Raw genomic sequence first — 27256 nt, 5'->3', positions numbered from 1 at the left:
AGATGTTGTTTTCAATAGCCCCTCGGCTCAAGACAAAGATAGTAACAAAACAACATATATTAGCATAACAATACTATAACAACATACTACTATAAATAAATTTCACAACAAAAAACTACAAGAGTAATCCTACAACTACTAGTAAGGACACAAGACTCCTATCTACTTGTAGGGACGCACTCCTACGTACCTAACTTTTTACCCTAATTCGTGTGCTCCACATCTTCCTATCTAAGGTTATGTCCTCGATAAACTACAACTAAGCAATATCTTATCTAATCACCTCTCCCCAAACATACTTAACAAAGACACTTGCCTAGAATAAATAATTGAGAGGACTGTTCCATGAGATAAGAGCTATAATATTCATCAACTTGGATATCAAGCCAACTTTTCGGGGCAGCTCAAAACAGTGGTAGGGGGATGGTACAATATGGTACCGTATTGAAAATTTGGATTTTCCATTTTTAAATAGATTGCTCCCTCCGTTTTAAAATAAAAAACTTGATTTATTTTTAATCTGTTTAAAAAAAATGGTCTCTTTTCTTTTTTGACTACACTTTAATTTCAGTTTTCCACGTGACATGTTTAAGACCTCAAGATTAAAGCACATTTTGATACATTTGACATAACTTTGATTTAGAACCACGAGATTGAAAAGTATTCTTTATATTCTTAAACTCCGTGTCAACTCAAACTAGGTCATTCTTTTTTAAATCAGAGGGAGTATATTATTATCGTACCAAATTAATTCGGTGTTGATAATCATAATTTGCTTGACTTCAATTAACATATATTCGTATAATAGAGAATTATGATTTCGACTTTCCACCAAATATCTCAATTAATCTAGATCACAAGTTTGAACTCTATACCATGAGGATTACATCTTATATTTAAGTGGATGGTGGAGAGACGAAGCCCATTATCTTTAAGTTACTAAGATCGCGATTGATCCTAAAAGTTGGTATGATAAATTTCTCAATCATAAAGAAACTATAACCAAACCATAAACAGAACTAGAACTAAAACGCTTGTTATTTAGGGATAATCAGTAATCTAATTAATCACGTGACACATTTTTCAACTTTGAAGCAAGTTCATCTAGTGCTTTAGTTGAAGAACCATCTTCATTCAACACCTTTGTTGCTGCATCTTTTAGCTCTCTCATTCTAATATACACTCCTTTTCCCTTTTCACCTTCCATCAATTCTTTCACCACTTCACCAATTTCCGATCGTCCAACGATACCATTGTCACAAATTTCCGGCCTTAGTGCCACTTTTAAATCCTCAATTAACATTATTGCGTTCGTTCTTTGTTCTGCAAAAAGAGGCCAAGCAATAAGTGGAATGCCGCAAACCATGCTTTCCAGAATCGAATTCCATCCACAGTGAGTCAGAAATCCACCGATTGATACATGATTAAGAACTTGAACTTGTGGTGCCCAATTGGGCACCACAAGACCTAGCCCTTTGGTCCTTTCCATGAACCCACTAGGTAAAAAATCAAGAGGGTTAGTTGAATTTTGGAAATTGAAGTAAGTGCCATTTGGAATTCTATCATTTGGACATCTAAGTACCAACATGAATCTTTGTCCACTCATTTCTAACCCTATTGCTAGTTCAATTATTTGTTCATGTGAGAGGGTCCCACCACTCCCAAATGAAATGTAGATTACTGATCCACGTGGCTGCTTATCAAGCCATTTCAAACATTGTGACTCATCATCATGATGATCAACTTTTTTATCCATTAGTGTAATTGGTCCAATTGGGTAAATTCTTGGCTTATTGTTATATTCCTCTTGTAAATATTTAATAGGTCCAGGTTCCAAATCAATGAAGCTGTTTAAAATAATGCCATGAGCCATTTTGAATCTCTTAGTATGGTGAAGAATCCATTTGTATGCCTCATCTTTTCTATCGTGAAGTGGGTCCGGAAGATCCTTTCCATGTATAGGCCTGCACCCTGAAAAAAGTGTGTCGTATAAATTAGAATAGAAAAAAATATCAAAATATTCATAAAATTTATTGTCTTAGACATATAAGAAAATTTGTTATTATATAACTTAGCATATTATTAAGGGAAAAGGGTCAAAAATACCTTTAAACTATTTGAAATGAATAAAAATGTCCTTCGTTTATACTTTGGTTCAAAAATGCTCTTACCGTCAATTTAATGGGTCAAAAATGTCATTTTTCAAATAAATATATTATTTGTTTTCTTTTTGAACATATTTTTTCCTAATAATCTTTCTTTTATTAACAAATGTTTATTCTACTTCAATTTGAAAAAAATTAAAAAATTAAAAATATTTCTTATTTTATTATAATTATTTTTTATCGTTATTTGAATAAAAATTAATGATGAATTTGTTATGATCTTATATATATGACATATATTATCCATTAAAACTTAGAGTATATGAAATTAATTTTTTTTAATTCATAAAATGAGATTACGAAGAATAAAATAATTTCCTACATTTTTATTACTTAAAGTGGTTTAAAAAGAAAGAAAACAAGAATAGAGTTCTTAAAAAGTAATATTTTTATAAATAACAAGATTTATTTTTTTAAAAAAAAATTTATATATATTCGGAAAAGGGCATTTTTGTCTCATTTTGTAGCAGTAGGGGCATTTTTTGACCCGCTAAATTGACGGTAAAGGCATTTCTAAACCAAAGTATTGACGGCAAGGGCATTTTTGGACCAAACTATAAACAAAGGACATTTTTGTTCATTTCAAATAGTTTAAGGGCATGTTTTGACCATTTTCCCTATTATTAAAGATAAAATGAATATTGTATTTAATACTCCCTTCGTTTCACTTTTATATGATATTATTTGACTGGACATAAGATTTAAGAAAAATAACTAAAATTTCATACTTAGTCAATATATACTTCATGTATAGTGAAATTATATTCAATTTTTTGAGTGTATCATAATGTATAGTAAATGATAGCTCATGTATACTTTCATATGAATTTTAGCAAGCTATAGTATATAGTCAATATATATTTCGTATGTTTTTTGGCTAGTTTTAATGTAGGAGAAATTTCGTAAATAGCCACTATAATAAACTTAATTAGGCTCCTTAGCTATAGTTTGCATATTTACGGAATGTAATTATAGTTTAAGTTGCCTTGTTTGTATAATTCGTGGGGTACGTTTTTATAATTGAACTATTTTTGTATAAACTCGAAATAACTAATTTATACAAATACAAAACATCTGAACTTTAAATATTTATACAAATTATATTATACAAAATTCATACAAATTATATTATATAAATTTTGAATTATACAAACTCGAACCGTAATTAGCACTAAAAGTTAGTGACGAATTATAAATTTTCTAAACTATAACTATGTTAACTAATTAACTAATATATATATTTGTTTATTCGCGTAATTTTCACTTTTGTGTAATATTCAATGAATATTTGAAATTAGCCATTTTTAAAATAACTTTGTTTATTGATAAATGGAAGTAGTTCTTTATGGTGTTAATAACGGGCTCATGATAATTCAATTGGGCAGAGAGTTAAAATGAGGAAAAGCCGAAGCAACCTAATGCTTAGTGCAAAGTTTGTATCTTCATTCTTCTCATCCCAAGCCAACCTATGAAACAAGCCTAGTACTTTTTAGCCCGCATTTGTCCATGTTTTATCGTGAAATTTGAAAGTATCAATTTTTTTTATTTTAAAGTGAAAAATAATATTTGAAAATTGGAGTTATATTTGATTATGGATACAAATTTTAGTTGTTTTTGACTTTCTGCGAGTAATTTGAAAAATGACACTTTTGATCTTAAATATGCCATGACAATTGACATATATATAGCTATGAGATCGTTTTATTAATGGTAAACTGAAAATATTGAGATTAAATAGTTTTCAAATATAGTAGAAAATTAAGTATGATCACTAAATAAATGCATAATACATAAATAAACATTCAGACTTGATTTCAAATAAATAGTTCAATTTTAAGAGTGTTCAACTGACATAGTGAAGGCGAGTTGAGGTGTCTAGAATCAAATGTACATATTCAACGTTGAACTACTTACTTACTAGCTAAGATTAAATTTAAGAGTGTATTTATGTAATTGCTAAAATGAAATAGAGGGAGTATTAAAGAATTTCTAAATATAAAACAATATACTACTCCCTCCATCTCATTTGTGACACCCTTTCTTACAAAGAATATCACCTGAAGTATTACTTTTCTGTTAACAGTTTAAAAAGAGAAAAAAAAACATATCCTATCAAATGATATAGAAAAGAGTATAAACAACTCAAAAGAACAAACTAAAAGTTAAAAATTTTAGATCCGTCTCTTACCTGGAATACGAACAGGGTTTTGCAAGTCTTTATACTCACAACGAACAGTTTCATCAAGCTCTGGAAAATACAAATCTAGAGACAACATTGTAGCCGTGGTAGTGTAGAACATATAAGGTGGCAACATGAACTCATTAGCCAAATCAAATGCATCGGTACCAAATAAATCAACCACAAAGGCCACTACTCTGTGGGATTCGACTACGGACTTAAAAATCTCACGTAAAGAAGAAAGAGAACGAGTAATAGTAAGGGAAATACGCGTTTCAATTAAAACATCGTCTGATAAATGGTCGAAGTTAACAGGAGGAAGAAGGAGATAATTGATGCTCGAGGGAAGGGCGCTAAGGAAAGTTTTTTGAGATTTTGAGATAGGGCCATCGGTAGGAAGGATGAGTGTTATAGAAAAATCGTGTTGTAAAATGAGTCGTTTGGCGAATTCAACAAGAGGGATTAAGTGACCCATGCCGGGAGTTGGTAGCATGACTATATGGGGATTATTAGCCATTGTTGTAGTACAATGAAGAGATGATGGAACTAGCAGTAATTAATGAGAATATATAGAGAAGATAAGTGGAGAAATCTTATACGCGGCGGTGCGGTTTGATTTGATATGAAATTTATATTAAAAAAAGAAGAAGGATTTTAATATATATGGTAACAAGTGTCATAGTATATATTGCTATATATGAAATGTATAGTTTTAAACATGATAACTAGGGCTGTACAGGACAAACCGATAAACCGCACCAAACCGACAAACCGAACCAAACCGGAAAAAAACCCGACTAGTGGTTTGGTTTGACTTGGTTTGGTGTTTGAAAAAAAAACCCGACCATTATAGGGTTGGTTTGGTTTTAACTAAAAAAAAGTCAAACCGAACCCAAACCGAACCGATTATAGATATACTACTTTTAAATTATGTTATACATAAAAATATTTATTAAAATGTAATTTATAAATATTTTTTAAAATTTTTTCATAATTTTTGTTTTCTTTCTTACATTTAGATTTGGACTTGAGTAGCCCATCTAAATTATATACAAAAAAAACTTATCTTATAAAGTTATATTATAAAGTTAAAACTTCAAACAGTATCGTGCCTCCATCTTATATGTTGATATTTTGTACTAGAACTCTTTTTAAGAAGCACTGCTCTATGTTTTTTATTAGATACTATGAGAAACCCGAAAAAATCCAAAAAAACCCAAAAAACCCGAGAAACCCGAAAAAACCCGAAAAATCCCGAAAAATCCGAGAAAAATTGATATCGAAAAACCCGACTTTTATTGGTTTGGTTTGATTTATAGATTTAATAACCCGACACAAATGGTTTGGTTTGGTTTGTAAAAAATCCGAACCAACTCGGTCCATGTACACCCCTAATGATAACATTTTGTAGTGATAATGCCAATGACATTTCCTTGAAAGGGGACCGTTGTTTTAACGGATAACTAAGATTAGAAAATTCTAGGTAGTTGTGCCACTCCTTTCACATGATAAAATGGTATACAATGACTGTCTTTTTTTTTTTTCTCTTTTTTAGTGACTGATATTTTATTAGAGCCGGACTATTTTAAATTTGTATTGCATAAAAACTCCATTTTACTTGGGAAAAGCTTTTTATATCAAGAATTTTATAAATTCAAATTTTTTTATTTAGGAAGGATCAGCATTATTCACTATACCATATCCATTAGTGATGTTATACAATGATATCATCAATGCATACTTTAGTCTAAAATTATGTTTATATCAATAGGCATTATTTTTTTTCTTTATTTGAAATTTAATAAATTAAAATTGAAGATAAAATTGTTTTTTCTTATATTTTCTTTTGTAAAAAGTTCATTAATATTGAATATACTTAAATATTTTTAAAAAGTAAAAAATGAATTGGAAGACTAATTATAAGATATTTTTTTTCAAATTCAGGATTCAACTTCATATAGGATTTTGAATTTTTCATGATCAAATATTATTTTTTAAATAAAATAAAAAACCATTTTTCTTTTAAAAAATAACAAATTATGAGCAAACAAGTCGTTGGTCAATACTGCTGAGGGAGAGAAAGGACGATTTAGGAGAAATGTTTGGTTCTGATTTATTTATTTTCTTTGTTTTTAATAAATTTAAGTTCCTCGTTAACTCAATTTGAAGGCACAAAGAAAATTAATTAGTGGATTCTTTGATAGGTTGGAGGATATATAAATCTATCATTAATCTGAAAAATAATAGCAATTTAATATCAAATGATATATTCCAACTAGAAATTAAAGCAATATGGATGCTATCTATTAGCTTGTTTAGTGCATATCATTTATTTATTTTATTATGGGCGACTTAAAACACTGAGGAACACTATCCTAACTTCATTTATTCATAGTCTTGGAGTATCATCAATAATATTAGGAGCGACTAAAAGTTTATATAATCAACCAAGGGTGAATTTAGAGAGTTGAGAGGGTGTTCATTCGAATTCTTCCGTAAAAAATTATATTGTACATAATAGTTTTTATTTTTTTATTTTTTATTTTTTATGTATATATATAAATTCTAAATCCTTTCAATAAAGACAAAAGGTTGACTTAGTGATTTAGAATATTTAAAATTTACTTTGTGATTTCAAATTCAAATTTTAGACACTATATTTTTATTTTCGAATACACACTATAATTTAACACACACCTAAGCACTTATTAGTAGCATTGAACAAGCAAGTCATTGCAGCAAACATAAAAATAATATATGTGATGCTAAAAATAAAAAGATGAAGAAAATGAGTCTTTAGTTAGATTGAATGCAACGGATGGGGCTGCTTCTCTCTTAATTAGAGTTCTTGGGTTTGAGCCCTAAGTATGGAAAAAAAAATTGGTAGAAAATGTTGGATCTAAGTGAAATGTGAATGAGAAATAAGAATTGAGAAATGTGGGGGAATCAAGTGAAGAGAAAAGTCATTTCTCCCTAATTAGTAGAAGAAAGAAATCTTGTCACTATATTAGGAAAGACTTCTTTTAACTCATAAAGAGTTAAGTAGAGAGTATCCCCTCATGCATTAGTCGTCGCTCACTCGGCTCGGCTTCGACTTTTTAGACAAAATTTATTTATTAATCTCATTAATTGATTTCCTTTTTATTAATATTAATTCGGAATTATTGATTACGTAATTAATTAATTAATTTACTAATTAATTGAATTAATTAAATTTGAGGAATTAAATAATTATCGAATTAACTAATAAATGAAATTTCAAATTTGAGGATTCAGAAAGGACTTGTTCCTTCCGAACAGATGTTTCCCTTCGCGGATTCGGAAAGGACTTGTTCCTTCCGAACATACACTTCTCTTCTCAAAAGAAACCATGCCTGTTCTGAACAGATGAGACTGTTCTAAATAAGTGAGTTTGTTGGCTATAAATAGAGAGACCTCCACTCAGTTTTCAAGATTGAATTTTTTCACTATTCTGCATATATTTTCTTACAAATAAAGTTGTGTCTCTGTGTAATTACTTTGCTGCTTTCTAAGTTCGCTGAAATTGAAGAAGTTTGAGGTACCGCTACTTCTTTAATGTTTTATCCGTTTTATTCTGGGAGGAAATAATTCATAACCTCGGGTACAGTGAGGGGATTAAATTCTTTAAGGACATACAGTAGATTCTGTGGACTCAGATACTGTTTTATTCTTTACATCTTTATTGTTTCTGATTTACTAATTTTAATGCAGGAGAAAACAGGGAGCGCTTTCCCCTAAATGGGGTCTTATGCGGGGTGAATCTAAATTAGTCGGACTCCAATGCAGATACCAGATAACTAAACCAAAAACAAAAAACAATATTGGAGGCGCCTACAACTTGGAAAAAGTTTATGGCATCTACCACTTGCCAAATAAGTCGCTAAGAATAGATCTAATGACAACACAATCTTAATACTGTAGGCTGTAACTTGAAATAATCAACTAAAGAGAGATTTGAGAAAGAGCTTCAAATACTCCGTTTCCATTTCTAAGCTTTTTCTTCTACAATTTATTCAGTTATTTAGTGTTGGAAACTATTCTAATTTTCGATTTTAATTAAATAGCAGAATTCTTCTTCTTGAATATTTTTTTGATTTTCTTATTAAACGGATAAAACATTTCTGTAAGTTGTACTAAGTATGGAGTAATTTTTCTTGTGTTCGAAAAATGACGAATCTTGATATTTCTATATAATAGTAAGTATTAATTCTAAATTTCACGTGCTCAAGTTGATGTTTTCTATTTATTTTTTTATTTTCTTTAGGTAGATTGTTATTTAGTTTGTTAATATCTATCTATTTCGTACTACATCTTAACGTATTACTAATTTTGTAATCGTGAGAGGTAGAAGAAATAATACAGTTAATTGTGGTGTTGATTGATTAATTGTTAATATTTATTTAGTGGCATCTATCTCATTTATGTTATAACCTTGGTCAGAAGAAGTAATAACCTTGCATTGATGCATCCAACGCACACCCAAGGTCAATCCTGAAAGCAACATAATACAACGTAAAACCTTATTGTTGACACCCAATTTTGACTCTCCACAACGCAAATTAGCTATCGAGTTTCTTTGAATTTTAAACATTTTGAAATAATTAGCTTTTATAAAAACAAAGATATTTTCATATTATTCTTAACTTTTTTTTATTTATAAATTTTAGTATAATATACATATTTCTATAAACTATATCTTTGATTACTATTTATGTAGTTATTCAAAAATCATCTCAAAAAGATTTCATTTTTTAACTAAATACAATGTTAGTTAGGTTAGTTTAATTATAGTTTGCATTTTTAAAATTTTTAGTTTTTTCTAAAAAAAAAAAATATATAAATCTTCAATCTCCACATCGAAAATTGTATGAAAATTTAAAGTTTTTGGAGCCTATATAAAGGCTCATATTCTTATTAAGAAAGGAGAAGAAGTGGGAGGTTTTTTAGCCACCCGAGAGTTAGAAATTTTCTTAACTTGACTAGGATTTTGGACTCTTGTCCCTAACCTAAAAGTTGTGAAAATTTCTAGCTTTCAATCTATATTTTTATTCAAGGAAAATAGGAGATTGAAGTCAAAATTTAGGCTAAGAACAATGTTCTTATAACATCGAACCCACGAAGGTTCGAGTCTAAATTTTGAATATTTTTTTTTATAGATTGGAGTTTCATCAAGCTTTTGGGCGGTGATGGAGTTGTCTTCCGCTCATCGTCTTCAGTCTTGCTGCCCGGAAAGAGATTGGAGTTCCATCAAGCTTTTGGGTGGTGATGAAGTTGTCTTCCGCTCATCGTCTTCAGTCTTGCAAGAGTTAAATATTTTCTCAGCTTTATTTTATTTAATTATTTCATGTTTATATTTAGTTGATTCGTAGTCTTGATTTTTTTTAGTTAGCATGTATTAAGAATAATTAGATTAATGATAGAATTTTTTTATAGTTAGCATGTGTTAGAATTAACTAGCTATCATGTGTTAGGACTATTTCATGAAGGATCTTAGTTTTGTTCATTATTTTTCCAAATAGTTTCCTTTGACAATATAGATTTTCATGTTTTTAAATTTTTCTTTTAACATGATTTAGATAACAAAAATATGCTTAAAGTTATTATTCAATTAGAACTTTCATGGCCTAATTGATTTAATCATTTCTTTAAAATTTGAGTTAGTATAACGTATATATTAAATCCGTATTCTTTAGTTACTTGAATATATTTCTTATTTTCTTTTCTTTGTCCACATATATGCATGTTGTTAGTCACTTCTAAGATGCTCATCAATTTGATAACTTAAAATATCATGATATGTTCCTTGATTTTGCTTAAAATAAGTAAATGCTTATATAATTTTATTTTGGTTTATGTAATATCAATTCGAATCCATCTTTGGACCCCATCGTTGCATATCGTTGATTTTTGAGTCTCCCATTATTTTGTTTGAATTGCTGAAAAATTGATAAATGAAAAAGAAGGTAATATTCATGATTTATATATTGATATTGGGTTGTATACATGAAATACAAGTGGAAAACAGTGTCGTATACACTGATATACAGTATCTATATAGTCTGATATGCAAGAAAACAATATTATATACACTAATCCACAGTATATATACAGTCTGATATACAGTGATATACAGTAGATACATGAAACAAACAGGTGGTATACTGTGTGTATATAGTTTGATATACAGAAATAAAATTGTATACAGTGTATATATATTCTGATATACATTATGTATACAGTTGCGATATACAGTGGAATTGTGCTTAAGGCCCAAAACGCAGATGACCCAACAGCTTAGTCCATGCGTACAGAAACTAAATGTCGGGCAATATTTTCATGTGTTATTTATTGTTTATTTATATTAATTCGGGTTATAATAATTTATTTACTTATGTTATTTATACTTGTTTAGATATTAATTTTTAATTTGTTTTAACTTAATTAGATTCCCCTAAAGATAAACCAATTCATGTTAATTTACTCTTTAGATGATTTTCTACCTTTATTTAGGCATTTGGTAAACTTTACTTTTTTTATACATGTATATTATTTTCAATCTTTAAGTTTGATCATGTTTTTTCAAAAAATAATTTTAAAGTCTTCGTTTCCTTTTAAATTAATATTTTTAAAAGTTAGTCAAATAATTTTCAAATCGTCGGATAACCGCGCGTTAGCGGCCATTTGAATTCTTAACATCTTCTCAAAGTGGAAATAAGAACCTCGTACCTTTTTCTCTGAATTTTTAAGACTTAAATCTGTTAGGGTCTTTTAAATTAAGTTTTCTTAATTTCTTTAAAAAATTAAGTGGCGACTCCTCTTTTCTAAAATTAATTTTTTCTCTATACAGTTGAAATTAATTTTAAATCATCTTTTTCAAACATAACACTTATCTCTACATGTTAAGTCAAAATTGGAATCGAAGTCAACAATGACTTGAACTTTTGGAAGATCGCTTCACACTCATTGGATCATATAAGAGTCACATTTTAAAAAGTCAATTTAGTCAAAGGAGATGCACCAGAAGAAAAGTTTTCCATAAAATGCCTATGGTTGCCGGTCAATCCTATAAAGCTCTAAATCTTAATAGGTGAAGAAGGGCTAGCCCAATCGCAAACTGTCTCAATCTTCTTCGCATCCATCATAATACCATCCTTGGACATCACATACCCCAAAAATGCCACAAAATCAAGTCAAAATTCACACTTAAATTTTTTCGCATAAAGTTGTTCATCCTTCTATACCTGAAGCATGATCCTCAAGTGTTTTTCATGCTCATCTCTACTCCAGAAGTAGATCAAAATATCATCAATAAATATGATCACGAAAGAATTCAAATAAGACCAGAATACCACATTCATCAACTTCATAAATGTTGCAGGGGTATTACTCAACCCAAAGGACATGATCAAAAATTTATAATGATCATAACAAGTCTTGAAGGTTGTATTAGGGATATCCAAAGCCTTAATCTTCAACTTATGGTACTCCAATTTTAAGTCAATCTTCGAGAACACTGAAGCATCCAAAAGCTGATCAAATAAATTATCAATGTGCGATATTAGATATTTATTTTTCATAGAAACCTTGTGCAACTATCGATGGTCAAAACACATTCGTATAGAGCCATTTTTATTCTTCACAAATAGAATATAAGAGCACTCCAAGTGGAAACACCAGGTCTAATGAATTCCTTACTCAACATATAAATTCCGCAATTGCTCCTTCAATTCTTTCAATTCTATCGATACCATTCTTTATGATGGAATAGAAATGGATTGCGTGTCCAGACCCTCGCGAAACAACCTCATCCCTTAGAATTCCACAAACAAACATGACCAAACCAAAATCCCTTATTCAGGAACACGATCAGGCACTCGCTAATGCGAAGAAAGAATTTGGTTTGCACCAAGATATAGTTGACAACAACCTTATAAATACATCTTAAATTTTGATTCAACCCTAAAAAATCATTCAAAATTCTGAATCTATTGAAATTATCAAATCACCATTTCGAGATCATCTTGACTATCTTGATTGTGGTTAACTCTAAGCTTAAAAGATGCTAGAATTCCAACCAAGATTTCAAAACGCCCCTGAATGCCTAAGATTGTGTCGAACCTCCAACTAGATCATAAATCACTCTCCAGATCTAGCGTAATCAACAAAAACTTAATTCATCGGCCTTGCCAATTCTAAATACTGACTTTACTCAAACTTCTTAAATTTCAAACTTCGGAAACTCAAAAACTCTCCTTAAACTTATCTAACAACCTCGGAAATCACACTATTCATCCCCATAAGTCATAAACAATTAACCAACACTATGGAGAGGGTCAAATAAGAGAAGAAGTAAAATCACTAAACAACCTTAAAGGTCTACAATAATATATATATATATATATATATATATATATATATATATATATATATATATATATATATATATATATATGGGTCATGAGTAGCACCACACTTAACCTCCTAGGTAGGGGAACCAACGACACAAACACGAACTTACATTAGCTATTTAACTTATGAAATATGATAATAAATACGGAAGCTCAAACTTATGAAAATAAGAATTAACACAATCCACTAAAGTCTATTACATAGTGTTCTCAAAACCTAAAAGTCATTACATCAAGGACATCTAATAAATATTAATTCTAAAAATATCAACACTAGAATAAATAAATAACATAATGTGTCCGAAAATTAAGGACATCATGCCATGACCGAGAGATTCCAATATGAGCTAGAAGGAACAGCTCACCCTGAAACCTAATGTGTTGGACACAAGCTAAAGCTGAGGTCGAGTCGAAGTCAATGGAACACTCGCTGCACTCCATAAAATAAAATAAAGAAAAATACAAGTAGGGGTTAGTACAGAACAATATGTATTGAGTAGGTATCATCGACCGACTCGAAATAGAAATTAATATGCATAAAGTAATAGCGGAAAATCAACTATAACACTTAACAGGTGGCAACCAACAAGATCAAGATCAGGTGACAACATAATGAAGAATCACATAATCAGTCAACAATATTAAGAGTATACATAAGGACTCAGGCCTCCACACCACGGTCTTTGAAAATGAGTTATTAGAGATGGGATAGTATTAAGTCATTTAATATATTTTCCTTTAATATTACCATATCGGAACGTGACACCGATTCAATAATACCGTATCGGCTCATGACACCCGATTTAATATATTGTGTCGGCTCATGACACCCAATTTTAATATATCATGTTGACTCGTGATACCCGATCCAAATATATCGTGTCGACTTGTGACACCTGATTCAAATATATCGTGTCGACTAGTGATACCTGATACAAATATATAACTAATTTATCATTCTTTATTATCACATTTCACTTCATAACAATATTTCATCAAACTTTCTTTATTCAAAACATCACTTTTGATAGGGCAAGTTCAAAATTATGAATTTCACGATCTTGAAATTGCAGACCAATCATAACAACTTATCAACCATCCAAACCACAACAATCAAATGCATAGTAAACTTCACACATTACTCAATGACTATCAATCCCTATTAAGAGTCTATCTATGATATAAAATAAACCATAACCTACTTCAATCGAAGAACTGAAATCAAGCAAGGTAATTCATCAATGCTTTTCCTTTCTTCAAAGCCTCACATTTTTTATCTATCAATTATACAATATTCGTAAGCAAACGAATTCATAAACACCAATATTATATATATATTTAACCTAGACCCAACAACCCATTCAAATCTATAATCAAATTCCTAAATTTCAAGCCTAGAGTTAAGTCTTAAATTCTACAAATAACATAATTTTAATGATTATCATATAAAACTATATACCTAATATTTAATTACCTATCTCATATATCAAGATGTAACCTGCATGAAATAAAAAAGAAAAAGAAAGAAATAATAATAATAAGATGGCAATACAGAACCCAATATGTATATAAGGCAAGCGGTACAAACTCATTACAGATGTAATGGTGATGAATCTTGATGAATGAATATTAATACAAAAGCAAGACTAAGTTACCATTTGGGGTCAATCATTAGCTAATGATGACAACAATTTTTAAATCAATTTCCAACAAAAACAATTTACCCCAATATTCTTCTTCTCTTTTCACCTCATAATACACACATTTATTACATATTCAAATGACTACCACTAATAAGTGTATGCAGAAAGCAACATTTGGCTTCAATTTCTTACCTGATCGGTTGTTCCCCGCACTGTGTTCGCCACCGTACTTTCGTTCGTAAGTAGTTTCTTCTCCTTTTTCTTTTTTTCCCCTAAAATTCTTATGTATTAAAAGTGAAAAATATCCTTAACTTATTTTAATAATATGAAATAAGTTATATAGGATATCAAGTAATTATCATTTTAGCCCATTAATTATATTAGTTATATAAAGTTACTCCTCAACTAAATAACCATAGTTATAGAATAGTCTAAAATACACATTAAAATTTATGGGGTGAGTCTTTTATGAAATAAAAAGGTTTTAATACTCAAAACGACTAATGGGTCGTTACAATACACATCATGTAGTGGGGGGTGCGAAAAGCATGTAGGATAAGATAACTAGTTGAATTAGGGAAGCAGCTAGAGAGGTGCTAGGAATGTCGAGGGGAAATATTGGTAGTCACCAAGAAAATTGATAGTGGAATGGAAAAGTCTAAGACAAAGTAAAAGCAAAGAAGGCATCATGAACAAAATTGATGAAATGCAAGAAGGAGGAGAAGAAGCAGATGAATAAGAAAATGTCACGACCCCGACCTGCCGTGACTAGTACCCACACTAACCCTCTGTTGGGAGAACCATTATGACAACCCAATAATTAACACACACAGTAGATAAAACAAGATAAGGATGCGGAAGCAATCTTAACTAGAGAAACAGGGCTGAGTCCCCATAAACTCAGGAAAAATTCAATCAACGATTTAAAACATGCGGAAAAACATCTTAGGAACTGAAAGTCAATCGTCCAAAACTCTAGCAACCACAAGTCTAAGAAAGGGAATGCGATTCCAAAAGAGAGACATTAAAAATAAAACCAGTATTTAAACATCTAAGATCCGAAAGAAGGACTAGGATAAACGAGAGTCTACGACAGCCTGAAAAAAATGGCTCACCCTTGAACTCAAACAACTATCTCTCTTCTATGCGAGGTCTCTCCGCAACCACTGAATATGCCATGTACTCAACAAAGACAGAGCAAGTGTAGTATCAGTACACAAGGTCAACAATGTACTAGTAGGATCACGCGACTAGCCAGTAAATGAGTCATGGACAAGTAAACCCAACATGGTAAGCACATATATATATACAATAAACTTAACCATTTTCATCTCCATCAGTACTCAACAAGATTACTGTTCATCAATCTCAATATCATGCAATTTCACATAAGGGTCCTCTCATGGGACCTACAAACACTTATTTATGTGTCGAACGTTATATCTGATCCAAGGTTTGTGTCGGAACTTGACACCCAATCCAAATGTGCATCGGAACGTGACACTCAATCCAATTATGTGTCAGAACGTGAAACCCAATTCAAATATATAAAGCAGCTACAATTACAATCAATATTCAACATCATATCACCAAGAACAGGTTCTTCACAAGTCAGGCCTGTAAGTGATCATTTCACACAATTCGTAGCATGCTTCCCTATTCATATACACATATGCATACAATAAAGTAATTTAGCAAGTATATAAAATACATACGGGAAATAAAACTATCACCTACCTCGAATTTGAGCTTCAACAACTCTAAAGTGCATGAGTTTTCCCTTTTCAGATTCGTTCAGCTTGTTCTTGGTCTAGACAGTAAATACATACAAAGGATGAATATAATGGTATACTTTACTCGAATTATAGAATAAATCCCCTCTTAGACTAACCCATGATCCTAAACCCCATCTAGGGCTAATTTCCACCATTAGTTTCAGGCCAACACCCTCTCCCAATCAGTGGCAGAACCAAAATTTTTATTAAGGGGTGTCAAAATATAAAGTAAAATATATGTTGTTATCAAGGATAGAACACACAACCTCAAGCAATTTTTGCAACCCCTTAACCATTATACTAAAACTTCAACTTGTTTCAAGGGGTGTCAACACTTGTATATATATTCATTAAACTAAATTTTGACCCATATATACAATGTAATTTTTCTATAAAGGGGTGTTGCTTAACACCCCTTGGGCGAGGGTGGTTCTTCTGTTTCCCCCAATGATCACCCATCATAGTTTATGGGTTCTAGAAATCAAAATATGAGTTTTGGAAGGAGAAATCTTACCTTTGGCGTGAAAATTCGTGGAAAAGTGATTGAAAGTGCCCTGGGTTGCCTCGTAATGTCTTAAGAACAGTTTCTATGAAAAAAACTGTTTCTGGGGTTTTTACCCCGTATTAACTCGTGACTGTTGCACCACAACGGGACCATCCTGCTCTGGCGGCCTCGCTCTGGCAGGAATAATCCCACTTTGGCAAGATATACAGAGATAGTGAGCGTGTAACGAGTCTCCAAAAGTCTCACATATCACAACACACCCTTACCCCAAGACACCTTAAAATATACCTTCCACGCAAGTTCAATTTTGGGAGTTTTACTTACCCAAATGTGATTTCATAAAGTCATAAAGGATCCGTATTATCTTGGCTATCAGATAACTTAATCAAATTGTCGATTAGATCCCCCACCTATCACAAGGTCACTCTAGACCTCACCTAAATCAGAATTCGTCCAATTCTGGCCTAGGCTCGATATTTTTGAAGTTACTACATGAAGTTTTCTTGCCCAAATTACCTTTCTATTGGCCTATTAATAACGACGGGTACAAGTTGTTACATAAAATTTATAAGGCAACGAAAATGGAGGCTAAATTAGTGATTATAACAATAAATACGACAATATTCAAATATTTGTATACCGAGTTAGGATATAGAGGTGGATATAAGAAACTATACAAGCTTGAAGGCAAGAGAGAGAAAGGATAGTGACCTGAATCGACTAGAGTGCATCAAGGATGAAGAAGATAAGGTATTATCGGAGGAGACTCTTATCAAACAAAGATGACAGACTTACTTTCATATATTTTTGAATGAATAGAGAGACAAAATATTGTGTTGGGTAATTTGAAGCACTCTAAGAGTTATCGGAATTCTGGATACTATAGGCAAATTAAGGTTGAAGAGGTTAAGCGCTTTATTATCAAGATGAGCAGGGAAAAACTAATCGAACCAGGTGAGATCCCAATTGGATCTTGGAAGATCACAGACAAAGTAGGTATGGCGTAGTTAAAGAAAGGGAAAACTCATGAAGCATGGAAGTAGAGTAAAATGATTCCATTGTACAAGAACATGGGTGATATTCAAATGGGTAACAACTACGGAGGTATCAAATTATTAAGACACACCATGACAATTTAGGAGAGAATAGTGAAGTTGAGAGTGAGGCAGTGTATGTCTATTTTTTGAGAATTAATTTTAATTCATGTCTAAGCGATCGACTACATAATCATCCATTTTGTGACGAGATTGATGGAGATATACCAAAAAAGAAAGAGAGGTCTACTTATGATGTCCATTGACCTTGAAAAGGCATATGTCAAAGTTTTGAGAGACATTCTTTAGAGATGCCTAGAGGCTAGAAGGTATCAATGGCTTATATTAGGCCGATAAACAACATGTATGATGGATCTAAAATATGGGTTAGAACGGTGGGGTGAAACTTTAAGCACTTTCCAATAGAGATGAAATTGCATCACGGATCAACTTTTAGTCCATTCCTACTTGATTTGGTTATGGATGAATTGACGTGGTCCACTCAAAATGAGGTGCCTTGGTATATGTTATTTGTAAATGACATAATATAATACAAATTAATGAGACGTTTGACGAAGTTGATGCTAGGTTAAAGGGGTGAAGACAAACTTTAAAGTCCAGAGGGTTCAAAGTAAGCAGGACCAAAATAAAATATTTGAAGTGCAAATTCAGTGATGCAATGTAAGAGGATGACGTGGAAGTGAGACTTGACACTCAGGCTATCCCCAAGAGAGATAGTTTCAAGTATCTTGAATTTGTAATTAAGGGAAGTGGAGACATCAATAATGATATCACTTATCATATTAGTGCATCATGAATTAAGTGAAGGCTTGCAGCTAGAGTCTTGTGTGATAAAAAATTACCACTAAAATTTAAAGTTAAGTTTTATAGAGTAGTGGTTAGACCAACTTTATTGTATGGGGTAGAGTACTGGCCAGTTAAAAACTCTTATGTTCAGAAGATGCATGTCACAGAAATGAGAATATTGAGGTGAATATGTGGGCATATAAGGAGCGGTAAAATTAGGAATGCAAAGATTCAGAATAATATGGGAGTGACATCTGTGGTGGACAAAATGGGGAAAGCTAGATCGAGATGATTCGTAGATGGAAGAGGATATGTGCAGACGCTCCAATTAGAAAGTGCGAGAGGTTGGTTATAGTAGGTACGATGAGAGGTTAAGATAGGTTAAATAAGTATTGGAGAGAGGTAATTAGGCAGGACATGGCACAACTTTAGATTATCAAGGACACGACCTTAGTTAAGAAGGTGTGGAGGATGCGTATTAGGATAGAAGGTTAGTAGGCATAGAGTGTGTTCTTGCTTTTCGAGGGTGTAGGTTTGTTGGTGTTTGTCGTTGTACTAGCTATATTATTGTAATCTTGCTTGTGATATCTATCATCATCTGTTGTTTATTGTATTTTGATTATCACACTATTTTATGTTCTTGTCCCTTTTTTTTAGGATTGGCACTACTCCACTTGTTAGTTGCAAGTGATATGCGTATAGAATACGATTTGTATAAATTAAGATATGTATGATTATTGTGTTTATGAAATGTGTATAAATTATGTATAACTAAGCAATTATTTTAACCCGAGTATGTATGGTGTTTGAAAATTGTTCGAGCAAAAAAATGGAGAAAAATATTAATTAATATCATTTTAGATGTGGGAGAGAAGATTTTAGGCCATAAATTAGGGAAGAAAACTTTGATCATAGATTAGGAATCTGATTTTGATCATAAATTTAAAAAGAAAAGCAATGATTTTAGATCATAATAGGGTAGTTCCCTGTTATTGTACAGATTTTGTAAAAACATATACTGCTATAAATAAGAAAAATGTACCATCAAACAATTTTTTTCCAACTAAATAACCGCATATAATGTATCAATATTGTATAAATAATATAGGCGAAATGGTCTGATGAACCCTTGTATTTGTATGGGTTTGTATTCTGGATCTTTCTACTTAATCATTTGTCAACTGAACTCTTAAACTCAATTAAAATAAGACTTTTAAACCCCTTCAACAATGTGTGTAGCTCACTCTCCCTTACATAAATGACATGTCATAGCCACATCGAATATATCAATGACATGTCATGTTTATTTCATTAACTTTTTTTTATTAACTATTAACCAAAAATTTTACTCCATAGAAGACAAAAATAATAAGTTTTGTATTTTTTTTAAAATAAAATAAAATAATTATTTCTCTCACCTTTTCTCCACCACCCTCAACTCACAACCACAATTAACACCATCTTCATTTCCCTAATTCTTTTCTCCATTGTTACTAATAAATCACCATTAAAATACCTTAATATATTCTAATATTTATACGCAATTTTACAATACATTTCACCTAATTTCACAATTACATCCAACAATCACTTTTCATCCTTCAAGACTATTGAATCTTTGTCACCATATGAGTTGTAAATAACCCAAAAAAATAGAAAGAAAAAATAGATCTACAACAACACATTTTTGTTTCTCTTGAAAGAAAGAAAATATGAAAAAAAGGGAAGAGAAAAAAGAAATTGGAGAGGGTTGGGAAGGGGAAAAAGAGAGAAATGGAGGTGAGGAAAAGGAAGAAAAAAAATTGGGGCAATAGGATGAGAAGGACGAAAAAAGAATTTGGGAGGAGATGGGGGTGGGGATGGGTGAAGAAGATGGTTGGGACGGGGATGGGTGAAGAAGATTTTTGTAGCGGGGATGACTATGGGGATGCGTGAAGAAGATTTTTGGGTCGAGAATAGAAGTGTAGAAGGCTGAAGAAGACCGTTGGGGTGGGGATGGCTGAAGAAGAAGGTGGGTGGGGGGAAGAAGTTTTTTTTTTTGGCGGGGGGGGGGGGGGTATTTAAATAATTTTAATATTTTAAAAGTTAAATATGATATTCACTTGCCCCTACACGCATGTAGTTACACTCTTTTGCCAACTCAGCTATCTTAATACCGCATAAGCTTGATCAATGGTTAGAGGAGTTTGGTATATTGTGTTTTACTCAATTTAAGGGTTCAGTTGATAAATAGTTAAGTAGAAGGATTCAAAATACAAACTCATACAAGTACATGAGTCCATCAGACCATTTTACCAATAATATATAATCATATATATATGATGTATAACTGTATTAGAGATTTATATACCTTGTTACACAATATTGATACATTGTATCCGTTCATCTTTCACAACGAGCTAAATGGTTTTTTCAATCTCGGCCAACTCAAATTCCTATAAAACATCTCATATTTTCAATACAAGCTCCTCTAGATGTTTCGAGTCTTTGGATATATTTTATATTTGTGTGGTAGGAAAAATTTTAAAATTTGAGCTTCAAAGCTCTTCAATGTTGTATTTCAATGAACATCAATTCAAATCTTCTTCTAAACAACTCAAAATTTTAGATATGAGCTTCTCGTGATGTATCAGTTCTTTTGATATATTCTTCACTCAAAAAGATTTACCTTTACGGTAGATCAAATTTTAAAATTTGAGCTTCAAAGCTGTTTAATAGCGAATATCATATTTAAAATTTTCTCTTGGATTCCTGGTTGAGATGGCTATAGTTTACACTACTCTTTCTTCGTGTTTGCTGCCTTTTCTAGCTGTCTTTGTTTTGCTTTGCTTGCTTTGGTTTTTCAAAGCTCTGAGTCGACTTAAATTGGTGAAACTTGCTGCTAACTTGAGCCGGAGGTCTTTCAGAAACAACCTATCTACCTCCACGTGGTAAGGTCTTCGTACACTCTACAATTCCAAGACCCTACTTTGTGGAATTTCACTAAATATGTTATTGTATTTTCCTTCTTCTTATGGAACTTTGAATTATGTCTTACGAACTAGATATCTTAATAATCTCACTAAATAGCTTAATGGAGGGAAGGTGAGAGCCTGAAATGAAAGCATAGGAGCTGGCTATTTGTGTGTGTCAACAAGGGTATGTTATTCAGGACACACACATGGGCGGAGCCAGGTAAGACAAATGGGTTCATCCAAATCCACTTTGGCGGATAATTACACTGTTTATACATGATTAAAATAATTATTTTTATATTACATATCATAGATGTTGAATTCATTGGCTTCTTCGGGAGTAACTTTTTTCATATTTTGAATCCACTTAATAAAAATTCTGACTCCGCCACTGAACACAGTAATACTAGGTTGCTAACCATTCCCATCATTTAGCCGTTGTTCTTGGATTCTTTTGAGCTAGAAGGAGGTTCCAATTCTTAAAACAAAAATTTTGAGGACTGCAGGATATTTACATGCACTTCTTGTATGTATTTATGTAAATGGGGAATAATAATGGAAATGTTGGTTATCAAATAAAATAGAAGAAATTATTCACATGTTATAATACTTTGGTGAGTGGTTATAGTGTTAAACTAGATCAGGCAGACACTAATATAGTGTTAATCCCATAGGTGGAGTCGGCGACATATCCCTACAATTTTATCCCTACCTTACCTTATGATGATAGAAATTGTTTTCGATAGACCCTCAACTCAAGAAAAACATATCAAACTCAAGTATGAAACGATAAGTTGATATTGAGCCATATTATGGTAAATGATCACATATATTATATTTTCTTTTTTCATGAACCCTGAAACAGAAAAGGAACCTTATAGTTTACAATATATTTCAAAATCTCTAAGGGAAGTGGGGAATGTTATACATGAAGTAGAGATGATTTATTGAGCCAACTCTAATTTATGTGCAGCTATAGGGGGCCATCAATATATATATATATTTGATAACCGTGGTGTCCGGGCCAAAGAGGATATCAAGGCAACTCGTGCCCGGTAGGGGGCTGTCAATATTTACATGGAACAAAACTGATTATGGACCATCTCATTTTTTTATCCTGTGCTCTTCATCCTAGTAAAAATGTTGCAGGGGAACAATTCTATGAGGTAAGAAAATAACGCATGTAGACAATCATTTTGAACTGCTGACCAAAGTTTCCATCATTAAATCATTCCAAGTGTCTATTGGACCAGGCAAGCACCAATGTAGACAATCATTTTGAACTTTTGTGTGTGTGTTTCCTCCAGCAAATGGCTGGAATTGTCTGTAGACTCCTGGGTGACCGTCTGGCCGAAGCAATGAAAGGAAGGTAGTGTCGAACAATTTTACTGTCAACCCAACTTCTGAACTTATTCTCAATGCTCTATCAAATTCATCCAACTCAATTTTACGCATTACCTCATCGATGTCTCTCATGTCAATCTCACCTTCTTTGAAGGGTCCTGTTCTGTTACAATAACCTCCCGTGTTCCATTCACCATTCTCGAAATGATCCGGTGTAGTGGTCCTAAAGAAAGTATACACCTTATGCTTCGATCTTGTGATATGTTTCAGAGTCGAGTTCAGTGCTTTACGATATGCATATTCAAATCCCACCTCAGTTATGTTCTTACCAGCACAGTTGTGGCAACCAACAATCTTATTGTTCTCATAGTAAACTGCAGTTTTCAAGTACCATTTCCCACCAGCAATAACTACATAATCAAAATTGTCAAATTGACGAGTCCAAACATCATCAAGTTTGTCGAGATGGAGCTTGATTATATCTGTTGAAACTCCGTTGTCATCTTCGAAAATAGTGGCTTTTACAAGAAAAGGTGACCAGACTACTGAAAGAGTTAAGTCATGATTTGGAAAATACCATCTTCTGCTTTTGTATTGCTTGTCATGGTAAACCTCGACACCTTTTTCCTCCTGCACGACGTCTTAACATGAATCCAGATACTGGTTCTTTGATATACTTGACAACACAATATATAACCTTAACTAGAACGTGAATAGTCCAAATATCCCAAAACAATAAGAAAGCAAATAACAAAAGAAAATGGAAAACAACTTCTCAAAATAGCAGTTGTTTCTGTGGGTAAGAGAGCAACTCAATTTATCAGAAACGTGGAATTACAATCTTCTCTAAAACCAAAGAAATGTCATAGCAATCCACTTTTTAGAGTTAATTTCACGTATGGTCACAAAACTATTTTATCACATCAGTGCAACAGAATTAAGTGTACATTACTCAGAATAATGACAAATGCTCATTGGCTTTCTTAGTCGAAGGACATCCTGACCCCACAACTGACGGAACAATGAGATTTTCAGCAGTATTTAGAATGGCTGGACTAGTTTGGTATGAAGGATAGTTTTTAACTGATGAACAACTTGAAAAGAAATTTGTTACCAGCTGTATTCGGAGACAAATATTGGTTAGCTGAGAGTGACATTACTTATAAAAGCAGTGAGAGCCAATAATCAATATGAGAAGGTTTCTGATCTGAGAAACACAACACCAGCTTATGAAACAAGACTGTCCAACAAATTTTAGTGTGTACAATTAATAGGGACAAAACTCTTTTTTTTCTTTTTGAGATGTATGTTGACCATTTAAGAGCAATTATTGATGTTAACAAGTTGTTTTTTGTGCTTTGATTATACTATTGTTTGGATCGTTTTCATTATCTACTTATTTACTCTAATATTCTTGTCTAACCTTGTTCTATACTTTTATTGAGCCGAGGGTCTTTCGGAAACAGCCGTCCTACATTGGTAGGAGTCAGGTCTGCGTACACTCTACCCTCCCCAGACCCCACGATGTGGGATTTCACTGGGTTGTTGTTGTTGTTGTTGTTGTATTGATGTTAACAAGTAGTTCAAAGAGAACATCGATACCATGAAGATGACAGTTCAACCAGCTAGCAAATTTGGACTTTATCATCATTTGAACAATAACTTAAGCAGAACAAAAGTTGTAAAGCAAAGAGTAGTGTTTTAGAATGAGGGGTAGGAGGCGGGTCATTTTACTTAGTATGAAGGCGAGGTGTAAGCCTCGAAACGTGGAGTATAAGTTCCATGAATCTTTAGTTTTTTAATTTATACTACAATAAAATAGCATAAAACACAAAAATGTAGATAATATATTAAAAGTTAAAGAAAATTAAGAGAACTGATAAAAAACAAAATATCTTGCATTACTAGTATAAACAATGCAATAGTGTTAAAGTTATCATGAGATACCAAACTAATATATGTCTTTAACTTCCAAACAATTGAAAAATCGGAATTTCTTAACCACTGGATTGAGTTCACTTTAAATCAAGAACATGTTTAGCCTCTCTTTGACCTTCCTCTGGTGTCCACCCAATGACCCACACACGCCACCACCGCTTCTACTACACGTAAAACTATGCAATCAAGAACTCACCCCAAACTAGAAATAGACTTAAAAAAACAGAAAAATAACGCTACACAAGTAAAATTATAGCAGCTAGTTCAAGTACAACTGTGCCATTCTGGTGGTCAAAGCTAGAAACGTACCTGAGAGAGAATGCAGAGCAATGACTGCACATGATTGCGCATAATTGAATCACCAATGAAGGCTAATGATTTGTGTCGCGTCATATCAAGAAACCTCTTGGGATTGAACTTAGATAGCTCACAATCTCTTGGTTTCCATCTCCAGTAAAGATATCCAGTATCAGACCTCCCATTTCTCATACAATTTTGGTGAGCTTCAATGGAATAGCAAGTGTGATTAGTGTAAAATGGACCAGTGGGATCTGGTACCCAATCTCCTATATATAAGTCACATTTTCCTGCAAAAATATAGACACTATTGAGTCAATAACTCTTCATAGCAGCCTAACATGGTAAGCTGTAAAAGATTGTAATAGAAACATGCTATAATCAGTTCAATCGCTCTTGTAGTATAGAAATTCTTTACACTGTCCGCGAATATATCTTAAATCCAAAATGAAAATATATCTTGTGAAGGATCAAGTGAATCCTATCAATTACAAACTCAAACACCACTCAATCAGATCACCCAAATAATATCTTCAATTAAACCTCTTAAAATTACGGAATCTCCTTAAAATCTCCCCTTTCATCATGTGTACTTGATGCAAACTTTTCACTACAAATCATGCATATATTACATCAGAAATGATAAACAAGTACTTAATCTCCAGATTTCAGGAACAGAATAAGCTAGATTAATTAACCCCCTACCTCCAACCCACCCACCCAAACCCAAGGAGGCGGGGATCAAGAATTTACAAAAACAAAAATGGAAAAATTAGCTGAAAAAGTTAAGTTGGTTATCCCTGTAATCCGTCTTTTACGATGAATATTCCTTTTCTTAGGAGCTTTTCTTCACAATCTAGCAAAATCTCAAGAAAGACATGTTCTTTAAGCTCCAACAAACAGAAAATGAAAGAAGACCACCCACATATATCCTTCAACAAAATCCTAATAACAACACCATACCCACAGTGCAAATGGGCTCTAGAGAAGCTGTTTTTGATAAACCATCAACTCAAAAGAAATGTAATTGTGGCAGGATTACAACAACATATGGACAATATAATCCCATAAGTAGAGTTCAGGGAGGGTAGACCTTACCCTTACCTTTGTAGGCTACGAAGGCTATTTCTGATAAACCCTCAGCTCAATAGAAATGTATAGGTGGAGCGATTACAACATAATCCAAATAACAACCCTTCGGTATTTGCCTTGTGGGTCAAGTTTGTTGCGCTGGACTTGCCTAGTGCGGCTACACCTCCTATGTGATTTGCAAGCTATTGCACACGAACAGGCACCAAAGGGTAACGCCTACTGGTTTTCGTTATAATAAAAAAAATCTAAATAATAACAACATACCCATAATATAATCTCACAAGCGGGACGGAGGAGTTAGAGAGACTGTTTCCAATAGAAACTTGACTCAAAAGAAATGTATTCATGGCACGATTACAACCAAATCCAAATATATGAAAAAGAAGGATGATTCAAGAATCAATATTTTTTGGTATTGGTAAAGATTAATGAACCAACCATTTTGTGAACTTGGGTCCATCACCTTCACCGTAAGGTTACCGGATTCCGGCGCCGGCAATGTATTTTCCGGTAGAAAACCCCTGTCAGAAACCTCAAGAGGAGAAAATTGCTGAGAGCTGGAGCTGAAGATACGATAAGCAAGACCCATCAACAGAAAACATACAGAAAATTTTACAAAAATCACTGAAAATTGCTTCTTATTAACAACGTTGTTGCTAACCATGATTTTGGGTCTCTCTCAAATTGTCTCTAAGATTTGAAAAAACAATAATAATAATAATAAAACATTAATGTAAAAAACGAAGACAATTGAGTTTTCATCATACCAACTAACCGTAAACAAGAAAAGGGGCAAAATAAAGTGGGGTTTATTGGAATGAAGAAACATGAGAAAATTTAGTAGCTAGTGATAAAAAAGTCTAAAATTAAAAAAAAAAAAAAAAAAAAGGGGTGATATTTATTATAAAACAAATTAACTTAGAAAATAAATAAAAGAGAAAATAACAGAGAAAGTAAGAGATAGTATGAATTTGTATATCTGTGTATGTTATTTTCATTGCCAAAATATGGCAATTTATAGCCAAGAAAAGGGAAAAGATGGTGTGCAACTTGCCCTAGTGGAACATTCACTTTCAGAACCTTGGATGTCCACG

At 32.3% G+C, this 27256-nt stretch overlaps 2 protein-coding genes across 2 annotated transcripts; both read right to left on the bottom strand.

The window, feature by feature from the left end:
- Positions 1–895: 895 nt before the first annotated feature.
- Positions 896–4931, bottom strand: LOC129876928 (hydroquinone glucosyltransferase-like). The gene is made up of 2 exons (XM_055952403.1): positions 4354–4931; positions 896–1971 (listed from the first exon to the last, which is right to left on the bottom strand). The coding sequence occupies exons 1-2, from the start codon at positions 4859–4861 to the stop codon at positions 1064–1066; spliced, it is 1416 nt and encodes a 471-aa protein (XP_055808378.1). The 5' UTR covers positions 4862–4931; the 3' UTR covers positions 896–1063.
- A 17379-nt stretch (positions 4932–22310) lies between these two features.
- LOC129877505 (protein trichome birefringence-like 26) lies at positions 22311–26955 on the bottom strand. Its single transcript, XM_055953017.1, has 3 exons — positions 26601–26955; positions 25083–25360; positions 22311–23465 (listed from the first exon to the last, which is right to left on the bottom strand). The coding sequence occupies exons 1-3, from the start codon at positions 26824–26826 to the stop codon at positions 22683–22685; spliced, it is 1287 nt and encodes a 428-aa protein (XP_055808992.1). The 5' UTR covers positions 26827–26955; the 3' UTR covers positions 22311–22682.
- Positions 26956–27256: the final 301 nt, after the last annotated feature.

Source organism: Solanum dulcamara, chromosome 12, assembly GCF_947179165.1.
Source record: "Solanum dulcamara chromosome 12, daSolDulc1.2, whole genome shotgun sequence".
NCBI lineage: Eukaryota > Viridiplantae > Streptophyta > Magnoliopsida > Solanales > Solanaceae > Solanum > Solanum dulcamara.
The sequence above is the reverse complement of the archived record's forward strand: the minus strand, read 5'-3'. Positions and strand labels throughout refer to the sequence as shown.